At 40.3% G+C, this 19,960-nt stretch overlaps 1 protein-coding gene across 1 annotated transcript; it reads left to right on the forward strand.

The window, feature by feature from the left end:
- Positions 1-354: 354 nt before the first annotated feature.
- LOC108674250 lies at positions 355-10,328 on the forward strand. Its single transcript, XM_018162186.2, has 12 exons — positions 355-393; positions 1,723-2,001; positions 2,231-3,228; positions 3,407-3,916; positions 4,550-4,720; positions 5,242-5,345; positions 5,629-5,787; positions 6,421-6,531; positions 6,919-7,069; positions 7,763-7,927; positions 8,452-8,640; positions 8,807-10,328. The coding sequence occupies exons 2-12, from the start codon at positions 1,853-1,855 to the stop codon at positions 8,962-8,964; spliced, it is 2,865 nt and encodes a 954-aa protein (XP_018017675.1). The 5' UTR covers positions 355-393; positions 1,723-1,852; the 3' UTR covers positions 8,965-10,328.
- The last annotated feature ends 9,632 nt before the right edge of the window (positions 10,329-19,960 follow it).

Genomic DNA, 19,960 nt, shown 5'->3' on the forward strand with positions numbered 1-19,960 from the left:
TAGATTTCAGCGAAGTAGCATTGAAATCTGCTAAGTGGTTCGAAGATATTAATAGGCCGTGAGAACGCGGGATAAATATTGGTCATAATTTGCATAGCAGTCCGTAGCTGAGTCATGAGAAATGTCAATTAGACATGCTCGAAGGGCCTCACATTTATGGAAAGGACCAAGCTTCCAGCGAATAAGCCAATTCTGGAAATATTTTATAGAAATAAAATGTTTGAAATTCGTACATTCGTTAAATGTTCGTAATCTGTTATGATAGCTGTGATCGCACCAAATCAGTTACCATAACAACCAGAGTTGTTTACCAACAAATCGATGGACTGAGCAGCGTTACCCCAACTTGGCTCGCAGAGAGAGAAAATATTGCATGTATAAGATTAAAGCCAGGTTAACGATTTATGTGTTTTTTCATTGGTTTAGTTGCACTGCGAAAATTAAAATTTTTTATTCATGATGTAACTACATAGTGAGCTCATAAATTTTTACAGAATGTCAGCAGTTTCTCTCAAACGTCAGTGCTCAGTGTCAGTAGTAAATACTAAATTTTATGTCAAATTGGATATGAATCATGTTTTCATTTATGAACTCCTATAAGCAATACTAGTCATCACAGTTTTCAAATGGTAGAAAGAATAACAAAAGTCACTAACTGAATGGAATGACTTTCTACTATAACAGTGTTTGAGCTTCATTATTTCTTTATAACAAAATAGCATATAATGATAAGATACCTACATTAAAGACTTACTGTATCTGAAAAGTTGTAAAGAAAATTGACATAGTTATTTTTTTGCACTTGATAGATTACCATTTTAAAATTTATTTATCTCTAAGTTAAATAATAGAATTTAATGGCAGGGAATTAGCTAAATTTTATATAGCAATTTCATCTATCTTTTTGTCCACTAGCCATGTAGTCTTTACTCAAGCACTATGAATTGAGAATGATGCTAGTGGCAATCCATTATTCATTCACTATGATTGCTTCTCAAATTGTTTTCTGTTAGAATGACATTTATCTCAAGTCAAATCTCTGTTATTTGAAATGGTAATTTACTTGTGTACCTACCTGCATTTTTAGAACAACCTCTGGGATATTCAATGCAAGTCATGAAACTTGTTATTCAATTATGGTTTGATTTCTTAACCATCACAATTTAGCAAATTGGCAATTAGATAGCTTTAAAAAATTTTACAAGATGTTAAAAAAATTAGAATATCAGAAAATTAATTATTCTTTAAAATCTTTCTTTGATTAAAAAAATATGTAGTCTAAAATCAAATTATGAGTTATGAATTTGAAGCCACAGATACTTCAAATTGCTTGGTGCTTGCTACAGGTACTTTAAATTGCTTAACCTGGTGCTTTTGACATGCTAAATTAATCAAGAAACTATATTCATACTTTGCTGTTCCTTTTGATCAATTATCAGGATCAATTTTATGACATGAATAGAGATTGAATTGTTATCTTACCCATTGATAAGACATGCTTTTGACAGTTTTTGCTCAATTCTGACTGGTTGCCAGTTTCTTTATTAAAACTGTCTCTAAACTGTAGTTGTTACTGTGAAATTTTTAAATGTCCTGTTTGTTGAAAAATGAAAAGAAGAATTACTAAAATGCTACTAAGATATTCTGTAGAAGATTATTATTATCAATATTATTTACTTTGTTGTGAGCATCTCTACTAACTTTCTCCCTCAACTCTTTCAGGCTGTCGTTTCAAATGTTTTCATCATAATTTCAATGATTTGTTATCCTGATACAACAGACCTGTTATGAACAAAGACAATTTTTAAATGAAATTTTGTTAGTCATGTCAACTATTTACACACATTGAATTATGGCCACTGAGTCTTGCTCTGAGAGCAGCAACAATAATCAAATTTTCCTGGACTACAGTGCCAAAAGTTCTAACTTCCTTTCTGGTTCCTACACTTTGCTACTGGCTCTACAACATATTCACAGAGGACTGAAAGAAGAGAATCACAGGTATTTTAAAGTTGTAATATTTTCATATAATCAATATTTTCTGCAATTTTACTTCTAAGATGTCACAGATTTTTGTCAAAATCAACCATGCAGTGTTCAGGTGAAATGATTAAATCTGTATCCTGGAAATGTCTGAAAATGTTTTAGTCATTTATGTAAAAATGTACTAAAATTGATCAATTTTTTTCACTTCATGTATAATAAGTAGGTACCTATATCTTCTCCACAGATTACCAAAGAGCTCCCTCAAAACGCACAGTATTGTCATTGGACGGCATGAAGAAGTATTGCTCAAAGTCATTCAACTGCTCAAGTCATATGCTATGAATTTTATAGATTTTCATGTTGAGTACTTGGAGCTCCACAAATGCAAAGATCAATGCAATGGTCCTGCTAGAGCAAGAGCCCGCAGCAGTAGAAAATCTCTTATCTTGCAGCGTGATGCCATTCTCCATTGTGTGGATAAAATTGTTTTATGTCAGCTGCGTTTTATGTCACAGCATTTTAGTGAATCTTCTGACTCATTTAAAGGGGAAAATGTTTTTAAAGTTATTAGGTGCTATAATGCAATTCTTGAAAAACTTAAATTGTGCTCTGAAGCCGATTTTGAACTTGAAGAAGAAAAACCCCGTGTACAAGAAGAAAATGTTGATTTAAATGCTCCATCAACTAGTTCTCTTTCTGTACCATCCACCAAAAAGAGACAGTCTGAGCCACCACCTGCTCCACCACCTATTGAGAAAATAAAAATTCGCCTCACACCTGAGCCAATGGTTGCTCCATCTTCTCAGCTTAAAAAGTTCACTGCGTCACGTATTCTGCAAAGTGTAGGCTCAGTACGATGTGGTTATGTTACAGAATACATTGCTGAAGCCTTGTTATCTCGCATCGATGTCCCTGTACAAAATGGACATAGCCCGAAGATGAATTTGCCTTGGAAGCCTGTGTCTTTTGGTAGTGGCATATCTGGTAAATCACACTTCGATATTTTTGAAGAAGCGCTCGCTAAAGAAGAAGACGAGAACAGACTGAATCAGAAGAAATTAGATATGGCTTTGAGACAAGAGTTTGGCGAGGACTTCCCTGGAACAGACTATCTTCCAGACAGTGAGTGTGGAGATGCTTTAAAACCTCTCAGCAGCTCCAACATGGCTAGACTCATAAAAACGAATACCGCGCTCCTGCAGCTTCTTTTCAAAAAGTTCATCAACACTCCTGGTGTCCTAGGTTGGTAATTCCAAAATATGCAACTTAGGATTGATCCCTAGTTAGAATCTAATTTGAATCATAGCTCAATGCTGAATTTCTACATCACAAGAATTAAAGTTTGAATTTGATTTTGTTTTGCAGTTGTTTTGTATCATATTGTTTTGCAGTTTAAAATATTTCATGTTTGATTTTCCAGTGCCTTCTCTCGTTAAATTCGGTCGTTACGGAGAACATCGTCTTAGTAAAGCGGGCAGGACTCGTTTAGAAGGCTACTACGTCGACCAAATCTGGGGCGTGGGCAGCAACTTGGTGGACGAGCTGTTACTGTGGAGTCCTCTGATGGTGACGCAAGAGCACGGGACCGGGGCACGAGGCGCCGCAATACCAGGCGTGCGGGGTACTGACAGACCAACTGTAATGGTCGCATCTACTAACGATGAAACTGGTGAAGGCATCCTCACGCCGGCGTCTCAGAGCTCTACTGGTAGCTCCGCTTCCACTAATACTGTCATATCAAGCTCTCGTAACGCGAGGGAGTCCCTTTGCCTGAGACCTTCCACACAAGCTGGACGTGTGACTCGTTTCCGCACGCTTAGTTTCATGACAGAAGGGCGGTGCGACACATCCACCTTCTTTGCACCTCCTGCCCTCAACAACAACTATCTTCTCTACCTGCAGGATGCTTTGCAGAAATACTCTAGAAGAGGTCAAAATATTTTTTCGAGCTTTTGTGAATATTTCAGCAGGAAAATGATCATATCATCGCATTTAGTTATGGCATGGATTCATGACTACAAACAAAAGCGGGAAAATCATCTCATTAGAATATGAAACACTGCTTTGATAAACAGTAAATATGTCAACCATATTTTCTTTATCCTAAAATCGTTTATATTTATTTTGGGTATTCAGGTCGTTTTTAGCCGAGTGCATAATTTTTGTTCCTGCACTTTTAATTAACGGGCAAAGGTTTTAAATTTTGTTGAAATTAATCGCATGTCAGAAAAAAATTAATGTACGAAAATTTCATGGCGTCGCAAACGTGAGACTTACATTGAAAATTTTTGTCAATATTATTCCTAAACGATGATTATTCAGAGAGGACTCGTAGGCTCCATCAATAACTTGCCGTCATGCATCAAAACCTATTTCCTTAAGGCTGACACTTTACCACTATCTAGTCTTACGGTTTGTCTAATTAAACTTTTGAATCGATGCCATTAATGTCAACAAAGAAATTACGGCTTAGTTCTCAGATAAGAGAGATCTTAACTATTATTATTCACCTATTACATTTATTGACTTCTCTAACTACAATAATTTTGTCTTTGTGCCACAGGGGTGTTGCCGGGTTGGTGTGTGGAGGCCAGCGAGTGCCTAATAACAGAGTGCGGACACCTCGTGTCGCAGAGCTGCCTTGACAGGAGCCTCACGGTCGCGCTCGGTGCCTACGCCAGACGCCAGCCTCCGCCCGTGCACCTCAGCGACGGCAACTTCAGCACCGGCGGTGGTCCGTCTCAATGTTTTTATCTGTGCAGTCATGGACAGATAATGAATACATCGATGTCTTGATGTATTCAATTGAGTAATTATTTGCGTGATTTATTTATTAAATTTATTAGCTGCGATTTAACTGCTAGCTTCCCAAGAGACAGTAGTAAGACTCGTCATTTAAATTATCAATGTAAACATTTTTATGATTTGCATGCGTTGGAGGCATTAGTTTCCTGATAATGAGAAGCAAATCTTTGTTCAAATCCAGACAACAGGCACACGAAAAATACGAATAATCGATGAGGATGAGAGCGTGTAATTTTGATTACGTGTTGAAAAGTAATGTAATTTTATAAAACAGGTAATGAAGGAGATTCTTGAATAATTATTGTAAAGAAAATTGTCAGGATGACATCCATTTCATTTGTCGATAAAATAATTCTCTACGGTCCGTGATCGAAGTACAATTCTGTAAAAAGTTGCATATTATAAGCTGACTATAATAATGTTGTATTAAATGTTTAATACTGACTTCAGGAGTGGGTTTTTCGAGCGCCTTGGAACAGCTTGTCTGGCAAGTCAACCAAGTGGAGAAAACTGAGCCGGAAACCGAAGAAAAAGATTGGCCCATCGCAGAGCTCGTGAGAAGCCACTTACTTTGTAGCTTAGGGCTGATTTACTGGAAAGACTGATTTACTTAATAGCAGAGTAGAGCTTTTGTGGAGAACTAGGTTTAATTAATTAGAGCCCAAAGCTTGTGAGACAACTTTGGTTTAAGAAGAACAATTTCATATCAACTGAACTGCAGACCAAGAAAGATCAATTTTTCATTACTTAATCCTCATCGTTCATGTTTAATTGTTTTTATTCGTTTTAATCTCGTTGTTATTCATTGAGATTGAACTCATCTCTTGTGCTGCACAGATCGAGTCTCTGAGCGTGCTGTGCAGCGTATGCAGCAGTGGCCTGTGCTTGCTGCAGCTGCGGTCGCAGAGTTTGCTGCACACGTGGACCACGGCTCCTTACTACCTCCTCACCCAAGCTGACCTCCCGCATATCATCGCTCAGTTCAATAAAATCATCGTGAGATGATTCTGCTTTCTTTATTTGATTTGAAAAAGATAAAGATGCGTTCATTGGTGATTCTTGTCGATTGACTGGATGTTATCAATGTAAATTTTCATAAGGCTTGATTCAATTCAGCTTGGTTTTGATTTTATAAATGATGAAAATTAATCTTCTTTGCAATAAAAATTCATCTGCTCAGGGCTACAGTTCTTTCTTACACTTACGATTAAATTATTTAGCGTGGCACGTTACGTTTTGTAAGTGTGGCACTGAAACGAACGTAAATATTTCTCCGTGAATCAGAGAACTTTCACTGAAACAAAAATTAAAATTCCTGCGCATATGAAAAACATTAACTTGTAATAAGACGCTCAAGAGTGGCCCAGTAGTTAAAGTTCAGAGTATCAAGATTGGCGCAGAGAGGTGCGGGTTCGGTCGCCAGTTTCTGGTCAGAATCGGCAAGGAGGCCGGGCGGTTAAGCACAGCAGCATTGGAGCAGTGAGTTGCGTGTTCGAGACTACATCAAGCTGTGAAGGTTCTTCCATGTTAAGAATGGGCGACGGGCCTACGGCCTAATAAACGCTGAAACCGCTATTATTATTATTATTATTATAAGGGAACGCGACTGATCTGCCTTTGCTTCTGCAGATGGAGGAGCGCGAGTACCTGGTGAAGACGGACGTGCTGCAGCGGGCGCTGCTGGTCCCCTACCGAGAAAAACTCGTCGCCAGGACGCAAGCCCTTCTTGCTTATGCCAAGGTGAGATCGTTCAGCTCATCTCAGGGTCTCTTGGTAACCGAAGTAAATATATATTCGAAAAATGTATGTCCATGTAAGAGATGCCATAATTATTTTGTGTTGATGCTATTGTTGAAAATATAGTTAAGTTAGCAAATAACGCAATTTTAACGGGAATTTTCTATATTTTAGGGAGAATGCAATCGGAGGGAATGATGTTTTTGAGATCAGGTGTTACTGCAGAAAGTAAAAAATCTGTTCTTTTGGAAGTTCCGATTCCATGTCATGTAGCTTAGAGCCTGCGTGGAAAATGGATGTCCTTAACAATAGCTTCATTATCATTTTAATTATCATGATACATGACATTAACTCTTAATGATCATTATGACACATTTTATGCGGAGCCAGCGTCAGGAGTGTGGCGCCGTGGAGGCGGTGTCTGAGGTGTGCCGTACTGTGGCGTTGGCGCACCTGCAGAACGCCATGCCGAAGCCACCTGTGTGGCGAGGTGTGGGCAGATTGCCCCATGAGCCTCATCCTTATGTCGCGGAGTACATCGGTAAGATCACGTGCACTTAGCTTGTCTTGGAGCTGGCGTCGTCATTATTGTGTTCCTTCTGACAGTGAGATTCGTTAATGTTTTTTTTATTCATTTTGTCTTCATTATTTTTCAAATTATTATTCCAGGTTACTTCATGGAGGTAACCTTTTATTCAAGGGTGATTTAAAATTACTTCTCCGTCAATGAGCATTTTATTACCTATTATCAAAATTATTTTATTATTTAATCAGTGAGGCAGAATAATGCCATGAAACTAAGCTCCATAAAAGTGGCTTTAGCATTCATAAAATTTTATTGTTGTTGGATATGTTGTTCGTAACATGAAACCATCTCTATCATCATCGCATCTATTTCTGTCATTGAATAACCTCGCTTCAATGAATCGTAATGTCCTTGTAACGCAACAATGGTCATTGCTGTCCTCAGTATTTCTAAGTTCAACTCAAATTTCATTTATCATGAATTTATAAGCAAATCAGACGCACAGTATCAACATGTATTCGCCAATTTTTTTAACTAATGATGGAGCTGGTTTCTAGTATTTTTTCCCCCAAAAATGTATGTTAACTTGCAGTTTAAGCAATATTGAACAATATCAATAATATCAATATTATTCAATATAATATCAACATGTTATTCAATATTATATCGCTATTTACCATGTATTCATTGCTTCATAATGCATGGCAGGCAGCGTATTACAGCCCGTGCTGGACGCGGTCAGTCAGCTGGGGGAGCAGCTGCAGAGACGCGCTGGATCAGCTGTGCTTAAAGTCGTCTGCTACGCCTGGCTCGAGCACATCAGGGTCCAGAAAATAAAGTTCTCCCTTTGGGGGGCCCAGCAGCTGCTTAAAGGTCCTAGGCTGTGAAATTGCATTGATGTAGTAATAAAAAAAAAAGCCACAAGGAAAGGTGCCAGCATCGCATAGTTATTGTGATGAGTGACGAAAGAAATATTCGACTCCAAGTAGGCTGTTATGCCGGGTATTTACGAGTACTGTCCCATAGAGGGTGAAATAAATGCACAGAATCAACGTGTTTGTTTTAGGTGTCTATTCTCTTCCCGCAAGAACTAAATGACCGAAAAATTTACAATTTTTTCATGATGTAATGAAAAGGACAGCAATTACAGAGAATATTTGACATTTTGCACTGAGCTGAATGTAACTGAGCTGTAGATAGTAGTTTCAATACCTCTATGTCCATTGTTATCCCGTTCATTCCATTATTTCTTCGACGTTCAATATTTTTGCATGAACCATCACCTTTCATTAAAACGCAGTGATTCTTATCAAACAAGACATGTCGTGTGATTATAATATGCCCATGCCCGTTGCTGTCAGTGACTGAGCTATAATTCGCATCTGAAACTCGTGCAGACTTTGCAGCGTTGTCTGAGTGGGTGCAGTCGTACCCCGGGCTGTGCGCTGGTGCCAGGGAGCAGGTGCTAGCCGTGGATGTGCTGAGGGAGTGCGAGGGCGTAGCACGGCTACTAATGAGGCAGCCGCCCCTCGTTGTTGGCTACTCGTCCCTCAATCAAGTTGCTCCTCTCACAACCATCAAAGCTGGTGAGTGTGGCACGCGTAGTCTCTCGGTCAACGTAAGACGACGCTTCACTTGAATTTTGGACCGTTTTAGGTATGCGGGTGGTAGATAAATACTGGCATCATGATCAGTAAATCGCTTAGTTTTTTCCTTTCCAACATTCGCATTATTTTCTCGTGTTTTGGACAGGTCGTGAGCACGACAAGGCGGTGCGTTTGGGTGGGGAGCGAGAAGATATTCCTGCCGAGATGTACGTGCCTAACCAGACCGTGTGGCTCGGCAGACGCACCCGACCTTCGTCATCTGTGTGCGTTCGTTCTGCAGCCTGCTGCTCCTGGCCTTACTGAGCTTCCCACTTGGCAGATCTACCTTATTTTTCCCGCTGATTGAAGTATAAACTAACTTACAAAGTAACTAGTTACCCATGATAGTACTCAGACAGTCTTCTACTTCGACAGCCGTTCCATGTACTTTTACACTTTCTAAGGCAGTATTTATCTGTGTAATTGAACACACTACATTTTAAAATGGTTGGAATTTGTCAATTATTCATCTTAAATTTCCAAAAAATTTTCAGAAATTTGTCCACGTGTTGAGGATCTCCCGCGCAAAATAAGAGTTTATAAAATTTCACGCAAGACTTACTATACCAATTCCATTATAAATTTACTCATACCAGACCTATTCGAGTGCTAGTCTATGCTTCCTACTGTTATTATCTAGTGTTCTTCTTGTAGGTCTGTAGGTATGCCACTGAAGTTCAGTGATGATTTAGTACTCAAGACGAGGCTCTCATAAACTTACGTCTGAAATATTGAAGCGAATGAATCACAAAGTTGATGAAAATTCGTGTTAAATTGCACTTCAGCATAAAAGAAAGTTTACCATTCGCTTTCAAGTTAGAGAAACGACATTCGATTTACTATTAGGAGTTATATGTTAACTAAGAGTAGGTGTAATATGTTAACTGAAGTACCGGTATATCCTGGCCACGTAATAATTTCCTCGTGTCGCCAGCAAACAGCCGGGCTGGGTCCCGGACAAACCTTCCATCACTTCATGAGGTTTTAGGCTGCGTTTATAAGCTATGTTTTAAACACTTGTTTGGTAACAGGACTTTGCAGCGTAGTCATAGATGTAGAGATAATTGTCACTTACAGTTGCTGTTGGATAATATAATTTAAGTTAAGTGATAGCTTAGTCCTTAAAGCTTCCAGCGCATAAGCCTCGTGATTCCACAAGTACTACGGTATAATTATTATATTTTAATTGCTGGTAACAGCGCTTAGTCGTGAAGTCCTACTGCATACATTTTTCGATCACTTTGAACATTCTGCATTTATTAACAAATATTTTGTTGACCGTAACAGTTGAATTCGTGGCAATTTTCATTTTTGCGCGTGCAATTGGAGCCGCCCAATATTATGGCACTCTTATAGTTGTTAAGTTACACTGTAGTGAGCAAATTTCTAGTCAAGCTTCCATATTTGGCAGTTAATTTAACTGACCTCTACACGTGAAAGCGTCGCTTTGAGTAAGCAACTGCGCTAGTCGTATTTGCAATGATTATTTGTCGTACTTTAAGAAGCTATACTTTCTTCCTCAGTGCAGTCATCTCTGTCTCTCATCTTCAGGAGTGATAGTTAAACTTTTTCATTGATTTGTATCATGTTTTCCGTGACATCTGTGAATTAACTCCTTCGTCACTGTCTTTTATTGCGTTACTTTTGCCAAAGAAACATTACGTCACAGAGGTCGTGGAAGAGAATTGTTTGCAGACATAACGTGACTAAAAAGCCTAAATAAAAAGCGACTGAGAACAATCAGAAACAGAGTTGCTGCCCATTAGTATAGAAATCTTCCATCTTAGGTAAAGTGTTTGAGCGGTTCTCCGTACTATACAGTGTGTCAATACGAAGGCAGATAATTTAAAGCAGAGATAGGTTGACAGCATAAACTTTGCCTTCATGACCTGATGCGCAAAAAAACCTCTAATTCTGCATGAAAACGAAATTTCGCACGTTATTGTACCCATCACGATCGTTGGATCAAGTCGTTCAGCGAAACAAGTAGCCGAGCTCACTGACCCTGCAGCTAGTCCCCTGGAAGATGCGCGATATCCATTTATTACTTTGAAAATCAGAATCATATGCAATAACCAAGCGGAAACCATCAAACATCCAGTGATTATCGAACAGCCTAATTATAAAATATACACGTCTCGGCATCAGCCCATTTAAAAAAGAGGTAAATGAATTGATTTTTGCTAAAAGAATAACCCTCGTTTCTGAGTAATGCCTCATAATTGCTTGCAGTAGCCAAATCTTGTGAGAAATGGTGATAAAAAGTCTGAAGAGTTTTGATCGGGACAAAATCTTCATGAGGTCGTTCGTGATGTTCAGTAAAATGAACAACATGCCGACGTTTTACAACGCCTCGAGGAAAGGTCGTGCGCTGTAACAGCGGGATTAATAAATTTAACCGCTTTCAAGGAAAAATTGAGCTGTCACCAAAGCATAGCATTGAGCTGTCACCAAACATGTCACACTTGTGGCGAATTTTTGATGCATTTTTCAATTTACAGTTATATTTGTGGTCCAAGCATGCAATAGATAAATATTCTTCTACAGATCTTAGGGCAGGACGACTTACGTACAAAAGCTCTTTCCATGTGGAACGAATTCGGCCACCTTCCATGGCGTGTTTGGAATGTCGCCGGTGCTGAACAGAGCCCAGATTTGGGATTTGAATTGAAGAAGAAATTGGGATTTGAGGTCGGTCTTGAGCTATTATTGAGCACAAGGAATTGAATCGAAAGAACCTCTGCTTCTCCAGACCTACATTCAAAGCTACACTGACTTCGGACTGCTAATATGCTCATCAGCATCGCCAACATTTCTGTCAAAGCTTGATGTAGTTCACCCTCACTGCAGTACGTCTGATCGTTGGATCATATAGATCTACCACTCTGCCTTCGCTTTACTGCGAAGCTGGATTTATTCCATCAGAAATTCACCGAACCCCGGCATAGCCCTGTTTTATCTGCAGCTGCAGAATCGTCACCCAGTCTACCCAGTGCACACCCTCTACCGCCGTGACCGGCACCCGACCTTACAAAATTCGAATTCCATTACACTGACGAGTCCCGGACGTCTTCTCTAGATACCAGTTTGCCCTCCCGGCACTCCTGCATCACCCCTCACCTTCTTCCATGGATTGCCTTACCCCGGTGATACACCTCGACTTCTTCAATCGCCTCTCTCGAGAGGCGGATGGAGCAGTAACAGAGATCTTCGACCACATATGTGCCACTCGATTCCCGAGATTTGCCTTATCTCTACTGATGGCTCCTTATCAGCTGGGCACCACAATCTGTAGGCACGGGAATGGCAATTCCGTCCTTATCCCGCCTGGATCCTGGCCACACAATCGTTGCTGTTGAACTTTTTGGCATCATCTAAGCTATGAAATACCTATCGGTCAATCGCACACTTCCAGCCGTTATTTGCAGGGGCAGCTGATCATCTCTCCAACTCCTTCTGAAACTATTACTACCAGCTATATACACCTCTTCAAATACCAATTGGAGCGAAACATTTTCAGTGAATCCCAAGTTACTCATGCCTTCAGTGAAATGAGGCGGCAGACAGAGTAGCTAAAAAGGCAGCCACATCTGCGGACCAGTCAGAAATTTACCTTTTGATTTCTCCAAAATGAAGTCTATTGTACATCGTAGCGTTTGAAACTTCTGGCAGGCAAAGTGGACGTTAGTGCGCGGTCAGTTTGCCCTGGCAATGATAAAGCCATCAGTTCAGTCATGGGCTCTTTGCACGCTGCAGTCTTGCAGATTTGAGACCCTCTTCGCTGGTCTTTGGCTCGCGACACTGCTCCACCAATCATCATCAAGCTTCCAGATTCATCAAGCCTCTTCACCTCTCTGCTCTTCGTGCTGGTCTCTGAACCATCACATCATTACCACATCTCCTGCACAGAGTATGAAGATGCCGGCTCTCAACTGCGCCATCATACATGTTCCCAGGAAATACTGGTACTCAGTCTGCATGGCATCACTACTGACAGGAGATATATTCAGCTGCTCTATATGGATTCAGACCTAAGAGTTGTGGGAAACTGCATCAATACAAACCGCCGCTTTGATCATTAGGTTCGAACAAATAGCAGATTCTGGGGTAACATCGCCACTTCAGCGTCGCTGACAACGCTGAAGTGGCGAACGAATTGTCCATGGGTTGGTGTGGTGGGATGAATTCTGCGAATTTAGCGAGCAGTCACGTAATGTCTCTGGTTCTTTTGTAAACTTGTAAAAATACGTACATGATCTTTGCCAAAAATAGGGAATAAGTATAGTAAGCATAACTGCGCATTCAATAGCAATTCTTGACCACGAATGGGGACGAATTCAATGAGTAGCCACGTAACGTTTCTGATCATTACATTTTTTTGTAAACTTGTAGAAATGCGTACCGATCTTTGCCCAAAATAGAAGATAAGCACATTAAACTAGGTCAATCATGGCTTATGTATATTAGTATATATATAGGGGGCGCAGCCGTGGACCAAAAATTTAACTCATAAACAAGCACTAGCGCCAACGCCTACTCCCAAAATGCAATAACTATACACTGCCTCACACCCAAGAAGCTGTAGGTAACCCAAAAGGCAATAAATATACACTGTCTCACACCCAAGAAGCTATAGGTAACTGAGTCATCTCACCACACAAACTTTAAGTCACAGCTGCCTCACTCCACAACATGCTGCATCAAATAGTTATTGTCAACAAGTCCTACTCCGCAAAATGAGACTCCATACTTTAGGGAGCGCAGCCGTGGATAACAAAATTGACTCGAAAAACGGAGAGAGTCAGCTGCGTTCATCGAGTAAACATCTCTAGTGTCTATCGCCCTTGATTCCGTTAAGTTAACCGGTAAATAATCGCCTATAAATCACATATTACTTGATCTTGGACTACTATATATACCACGAGTATATTTAGTGAAGGGTCCTTCTAGCGTCAAGAACCCGGCTGGCTTTCTCTCCCCTCCTCCTCCTCTTCTCTTCATGAGAAGAGGCAGTAGGTTTGTGAGCCAGCCAAGGTTAGGTAGTTAAAATTCTTGCATTGTATTTAAACATTTTTATCATTTTCTGATTATTGCTGAATTATTCTATTGAAACCTTGGCTACATCATTGTGTAACTTGTCATCTGTACTTATTATTATTTTTTGTTATTATTAATATTTTGTCATCTTTTAGAATCAATCATATACTGAAAATGTCATGTGTTAAGTTTATGTTACATGTCCCAAACCAATTAGGTAGAACTCCTGTATAGTTTTGTATTTGAATATAACCATTGCTTCTGTTTTCAATATCAAATCTTGTTTGGCTCTGTTATGCATTGACAAATTGCTATGTAAAATTGTTACATCAATACCAGCCTATACTCCATATTTATATTACTGTTGGGGAAAATTGTATTCTGTTTTGTTTTGTTTAATTATTTGCTGTAAAACTTGTCATATTTATACCGGCATATAATTTATTTTCTGCACTACTATTGCAAGCTGTAGCTTGAGATTGGAAAAAAAAAATAAGGGGTCATAAATACGCATAACTAGAAACTAAACCTGCTGCCTTGAGGCGGCAAATCAAAAAATCATGCAATATGAAGTGTAATTTGTAATTCAAAAAGCTAGTCATAGTTTAAAAAGGTCATTGAGACAAATCTAATGATGTATAACACAAGACTTCACCAGGACCAGGAAATTACGGATCAGGCAATAAGTCCAGCAGCTATCTCAATCAATCGTCAGCTATGGAAAGATCGGGTTCCAAAGGCCGGATCCCTTGTGAATCAAGTAACGATCAATCGTCAGCTATGAAAAGATCGGGTTCCAAAGGCCGGATCCCTTGTGAATTAAGTCACGAAAAGTTCATGAATCGGCAACAGACCATGGGCCTATTTCTTCAACGCCGACACTTCTATTCTATTCTATAAGCGCTTTGCCCCGTGGCACGCGTGGGCCCATTGCCCCACTAGGTATTATTTCAATTTATTTCGTGTCAACATTTTATTTTAAAAGCTAATAGTCTAAACTTGATCTCAAAATTATCCCTATAAATATTGCTTTGAAAATATAATTCACAGTAATTTCAAAAGCTTCATCTACAGTAATCGAAAACAGTTTTATTTAGCAGCAAAAAATTTTTATCTGGGCTAAAACAGTTATTCACAATTAACTTAATAACGCAAACATTTAGCAAAACGTAAATCCGTGCACTTCATCCCAGTGAAACTGTCGACCGGCGGTAGAGAACACGGACCAATATCTGCCATACTTAGCGAGAAACCCGCTATGGGCCCATGACCCGTAATGGGCTCGCTGCCCCATGTTACCCTACTTGTAATTTAACGCCGGCTATGTTTCTTGCAGCGAGACACGCTGATACTAATGCGTTTTTATTCGACTGGCTCAGCGTCGGAACCCAATACTTAGATAAACCGCCCCAAAAAGAGTTTCTAAATAGTTAATAAAAAAAATTTATAATAACCTTATAAGCCTGTGTGAATGTTTGATACCTATAAATATAAGAAAAAATATTAAAACTGGTGCTTGGAGAGCGTCAATATATATGCAAATATTTTGCGAAGATATCAACGAGTAAAATAGTTTACTGACTAATCACTTGGGTAATACAACAAAAAATAACTAAAGTTTGAACATATGCGTAAGTAGAGCCAATAAACGACTTGGACTGATCAGACGCTCCTACGAGTACCTAGATGCAGAAGCGATGAAGCTGTTGTTTTACTTGTTTATCGCTGTCGTGCGTCCGAACCTAGAGTTTGGAAATGCAGTGCGCCGAAGAAAAAGACAAAAATTTAATCGAGAGTGTTCAAAGACGTGCAACAAGGATTATTCTAGGATTAAAAGGCAAGCTTTATGAAGAAAGATTATTAAGCCTCCAAGCCTCTGTTATCGACGTCTGCGTGGTGACCTCGTTGAAGAATACGAGTATACTGTATACCCAATGTTTATACAAGGTCCCAGAATTTGAAACAAGAACTAACGCTAAGGGCCACCGCTATAAACTTTTAAGCTCCATGCGACAACACTTCTTTTCGCTTCGAGTCACCGACATGTGGAAAAGCCTCACTGAGAGCACCGTTGACGCTCCGAGTATGAACAATTTGAACGGCTCCATGAACCGACTAGAAGAAGCTATGCAGGAGCATATGTTCAGTCTTGAAATGCCTAGCAGCTTACGGATCAGGCAAGAAGTCCCGCAGCTATCTAAAACAATCGTCATTTATGGAAAGATCGGGTTCAGAAGGCTGAATCCTTTGTGGAATATTTTAATGAAGCCACGAAAAGTACAAGAATCGGTAACAGCCCATGGGCCTATTTCTTCAGCGGCGACAATTATATTCTTTTTCTATGTGTTTGCGATGACGGAAAAAGCAAATCGGCTAATCTTGAGGTCCACGCCAAAACTGGGCTCTCAAGCGTGCCAACTGGACCAAGTGGACCTCTTTGTTTCTCCAAAGCACTAAACCTTTAAGTGAAATACCTGCTCCTCTTGACGTTGAAACCCTCAACCAGTGTATTACCCAAAAAATCGTTAGCATTGCCAATAACTGCATCCCTAAGACATCCAATAACAGACAATGCCATCGCATCACTCCATGGTGGGACGAAGAGTGCAGAGCTGCTGTTGATGAGAGGAAAAGAGCAAAGAACCTTCTCTGGAACCATCCAACTCCCTCAAACTTGATAAAGACCATCACTTTTTTTGAAATTACATAAAGACTATGAGAGGCAGGAGCCAGCAATTTATGGTGAGTGAAGCTAGAGTATAGACCTGTATTTTGCATGTTTCAATTCAAGTTTAATTTAGCTAGTAAAAAAATGGCATCATTTATAAAAAAAAAGTGGTCTAAGTTACCCCATTTTACGGTACAAAAGATAATTCAAGGCACCTCAATCCATGATGTACGCATTAATAAATGGCGCAACATTATTGCTGTAGAATTTAAACCTTCTGAAAAACAGGAACAGGAAAAACTACTTTCAACAACCAAGCTTGGAAACTGGATAATCAAATGTTACAAACCAACATTGGATCTGGGCAATTCCTGCTCAGGTGTCATTGGACCAGTAGGCCTGGATGTCAACATAGAAGAGCTTCTAGACCTGCAGAAACAACCCTGCAAAATAGTCAGGATCACCTGACTGCCAAAATTTTCTGGATCAAAAAAAGAAGAGTCCCTGGTCCTTTAAGTGGATTTTGAAGGAAGCCAACTCCCAGAAAAAGTCCTCTTTGGTTTTATCGCATATCAAGTAAGAACCTACAACCCACCTGCACTCAGATGCTATAGATGTCAAAGACCTAGGCACCTTGCCAGTGGATGCACAGCGCCTGTGCGCTGTCTACTCTGCGCATGAAATTGCTCAAAGGAAGTGTGCAGATCGACCACTTATAAGTGTGCAAATTGTGGAGGACCTCATATTGCCAGTCACAGAGAATGTCGATACAACCTACAAGCTAAGGCAATAGACAAGCTGACAAGAGAGGGCATGACTTATGATTCTGCCAAGAGGCAAACTGACTTGATGTTCAAAAATCCTCTTCCAAATAATAACACCAATGTGAACCAAATCAGCCAGGCAGTAAAAAATTTGCCGCAACTACAAAGTGCACCAAAAGAATCTTCCTTCCAGGTAACTACAACTCAAGCAGATGTGCATAGTTCCCCAGGCACCAACCACAGCAGCGTGCCTACCCTAGAAGCAACATCAACAGAAGAGAACACCTACAGCCGAGCGGCTCAGCCTTCAAGGAGACACAACCTGACTCATTGTCCCACCTACCTGACCCCTGAACAACCATCATTGGGAGATGCCATGGAGACTCTAACCAACCTTATGGAAATTGAGATCCAGAAACTCAGCATATCCATTTGTAAGTTCTTGAAAGAAATCATTCTCACAGACCTCTCAAAACAAAACAAGAAAGAAAAGAAACTACTGACCATCAGTGCCACAAGGAAGCACTTTGGTAGCAGTGTTGCTGAAGCCTTACTGGAAGAGCTTCACTCCAAGAACACCAGTGCTACAGTACCAGTTACAACTAATGAAGAATCTTTGATAGAATCTTGCACCCCCACCCAGCCCAGCTCTTCAGACTTACCCATAGACAATTGCAACAAAAAGATGTTAACCACAAATTGAAGTCTTACAAGACTGCATCTGTCCCTGAAAAAGAAGAATCACAATCTACTCACAAGAGACAGAATAAGTCAACCAGAAGCTCAAAGAAAAAGAAAATTTAAATAGCTGCTGTAAATATTAATTCCATACAACAAGCAACTGAACTAGAGTCCCAGCTTGAAATCTACCAACTAAACTGCAATGGTCTCAAGGGTAAAGTTTCAGAACTTGAGATCTATATGTACACAAGAAAGCCAGACCTGGTTTGTTTAACCAAAATTTCTTGGATATCAGTCACAGTGGCTACATAGAATTAGAGAAAGGGTAGGTTTGGGGATTTTAATAAGGAGGATGTTAAATTTAAGTCCAAGCAAATAATTCCTTTCCCAGCTGGCCATCTGGAGTGCCAAGCCATAGAAATATTCACCAAGTCCAGTAGCATCAGCATTCTGAATGCCTACAACCCCTGCAAAAATATATCAGTTCAAGAATTGCAACACTACACCAATCAGCTTGGAAATAGTTTCATTCTAATTGGGGACTTCAATGGGCATTCACCTTTATGGGACTCTCACAACAGGTCTAACTTTTCAGGCAGAAGTATTGAAAGATTGCTAGACATCCATAATCTTATACTGCTCAATGATCCAGACACTCCAACATACATTGATAACCGCACTGGCTCAACATCCACTCTTGACCTCTGCATGGCAACTCACAATTTGGGTATCCTTGGTGAGCAGCATTGGAGTGATGACATAGGTAGCGACCGCTTCCCTTTAGGAATTACCTTTGGCTTTGGGTGTGCCAAGCGCAGCATAGCTCCACGCCAAAACTGGGCTCTCAAGCGTGCCAACTGGACTAAGTGGACCTCTTTGTTTCTCCAAAGCACTAAACCTTTAAGTGAAATACCTGCTCCTCTTGACGTGGAAACCCTCAACCAGTGTATTACCCAAAAAATCATCAGCATTGCCAATAACTGCATCCCTAAGACATCCAATAACAGACAACCTTCTCTGGAACCATCCAACTCCCTCAAACTTGATATGCTACAAATGTTGTGTTGCACTGGCAAAACATATTGCTCTGAAAAAGAAAAAAAGAGAGCTGGCATAAGTTCACGGAGTCCCTGGGGAGCACTACGCCCTCATCCAGAGTGTGGCGTGCAATTAAAAGCATTAGTGGGAAACAGGGCCCTAGAAACTTTCCAATTGGCAACCATACCACCACAAATTGTGAAATAGCAACTCTTTTTCTTGAGCATTTCACACTTGACTCAGCCTATGCTCAAAAACGCATATTGGATGAGGAGGTGATTAGAGAGGTGGAAAGTGTAGTGAGTGGTACTAGTGAGCCAATGTGTCCAGAAATTAATCTTCAAGAACTTCAGATGTCTATTCAGTGTATAAAGAATACCTCTCCAGGGAATGACCTCATCACCAATGCCTTCCTAAGAAGGAGCCCGGATTGCATCAAAATTGAGCTCCTCAACCTTTTCAACACCAGCTTTGTCAGTGGAGTGGTGCCATCTTCGTGGAAACAAGGAGTCATCTGCTCCATACTCAAGCCTGGAATGGACCCAACCCAAGTCAGCTCCTACAGACCCATCACTCTGCTGTCATGCATAGGTAAGCTTATAGAGAGAATTATTCAAAGGAGAATTGAACACTACATTAAAACTAAGCACATACTGTCACCTACCCAAACGGGATACAGACGTGGCAGGAGTGCCATGGATGTTTTGGCAGTGCTAACACACACCATTAGACAGGCAACTATGGAGAGAAAGCATAGCCTGGTAGTCTATCTTGACATCCAGGGTGCTTTTGACAGTGTATGGCACCAAGGCCTCATCTACTCAGGGTACATCAGATGGTCAAATTGAAGTTTGACCTCCAACTAAACTGATAGATGTATCATTACCTCAAGGACAGGACCACCTCTGTGCAGGTTGGCAAATACCTTTCTGAGATGAAACCGCTTGATAGGGGGGTACCCCAGGGTGCAGTTCTCTCTTCAACATGATGCTGAGTGACCTCCCAAAATCCCCTCAAGTGAAAATCCTCTCCTATGCTGATGACATCACATTGGTTGCTGTCTCCAACATGA

The sequence above is a fragment of the Hyalella azteca genome, unplaced genomic scaffold (genome assembly GCF_000764305.2).
Source record: "Hyalella azteca isolate HAZT.00-mixed unplaced genomic scaffold, Hazt_2.0.2 contig5320, whole genome shotgun sequence".
Classification (NCBI taxonomy): Eukaryota; Metazoa; Arthropoda; class Malacostraca; order Amphipoda; family Hyalellidae; genus Hyalella; species Hyalella azteca.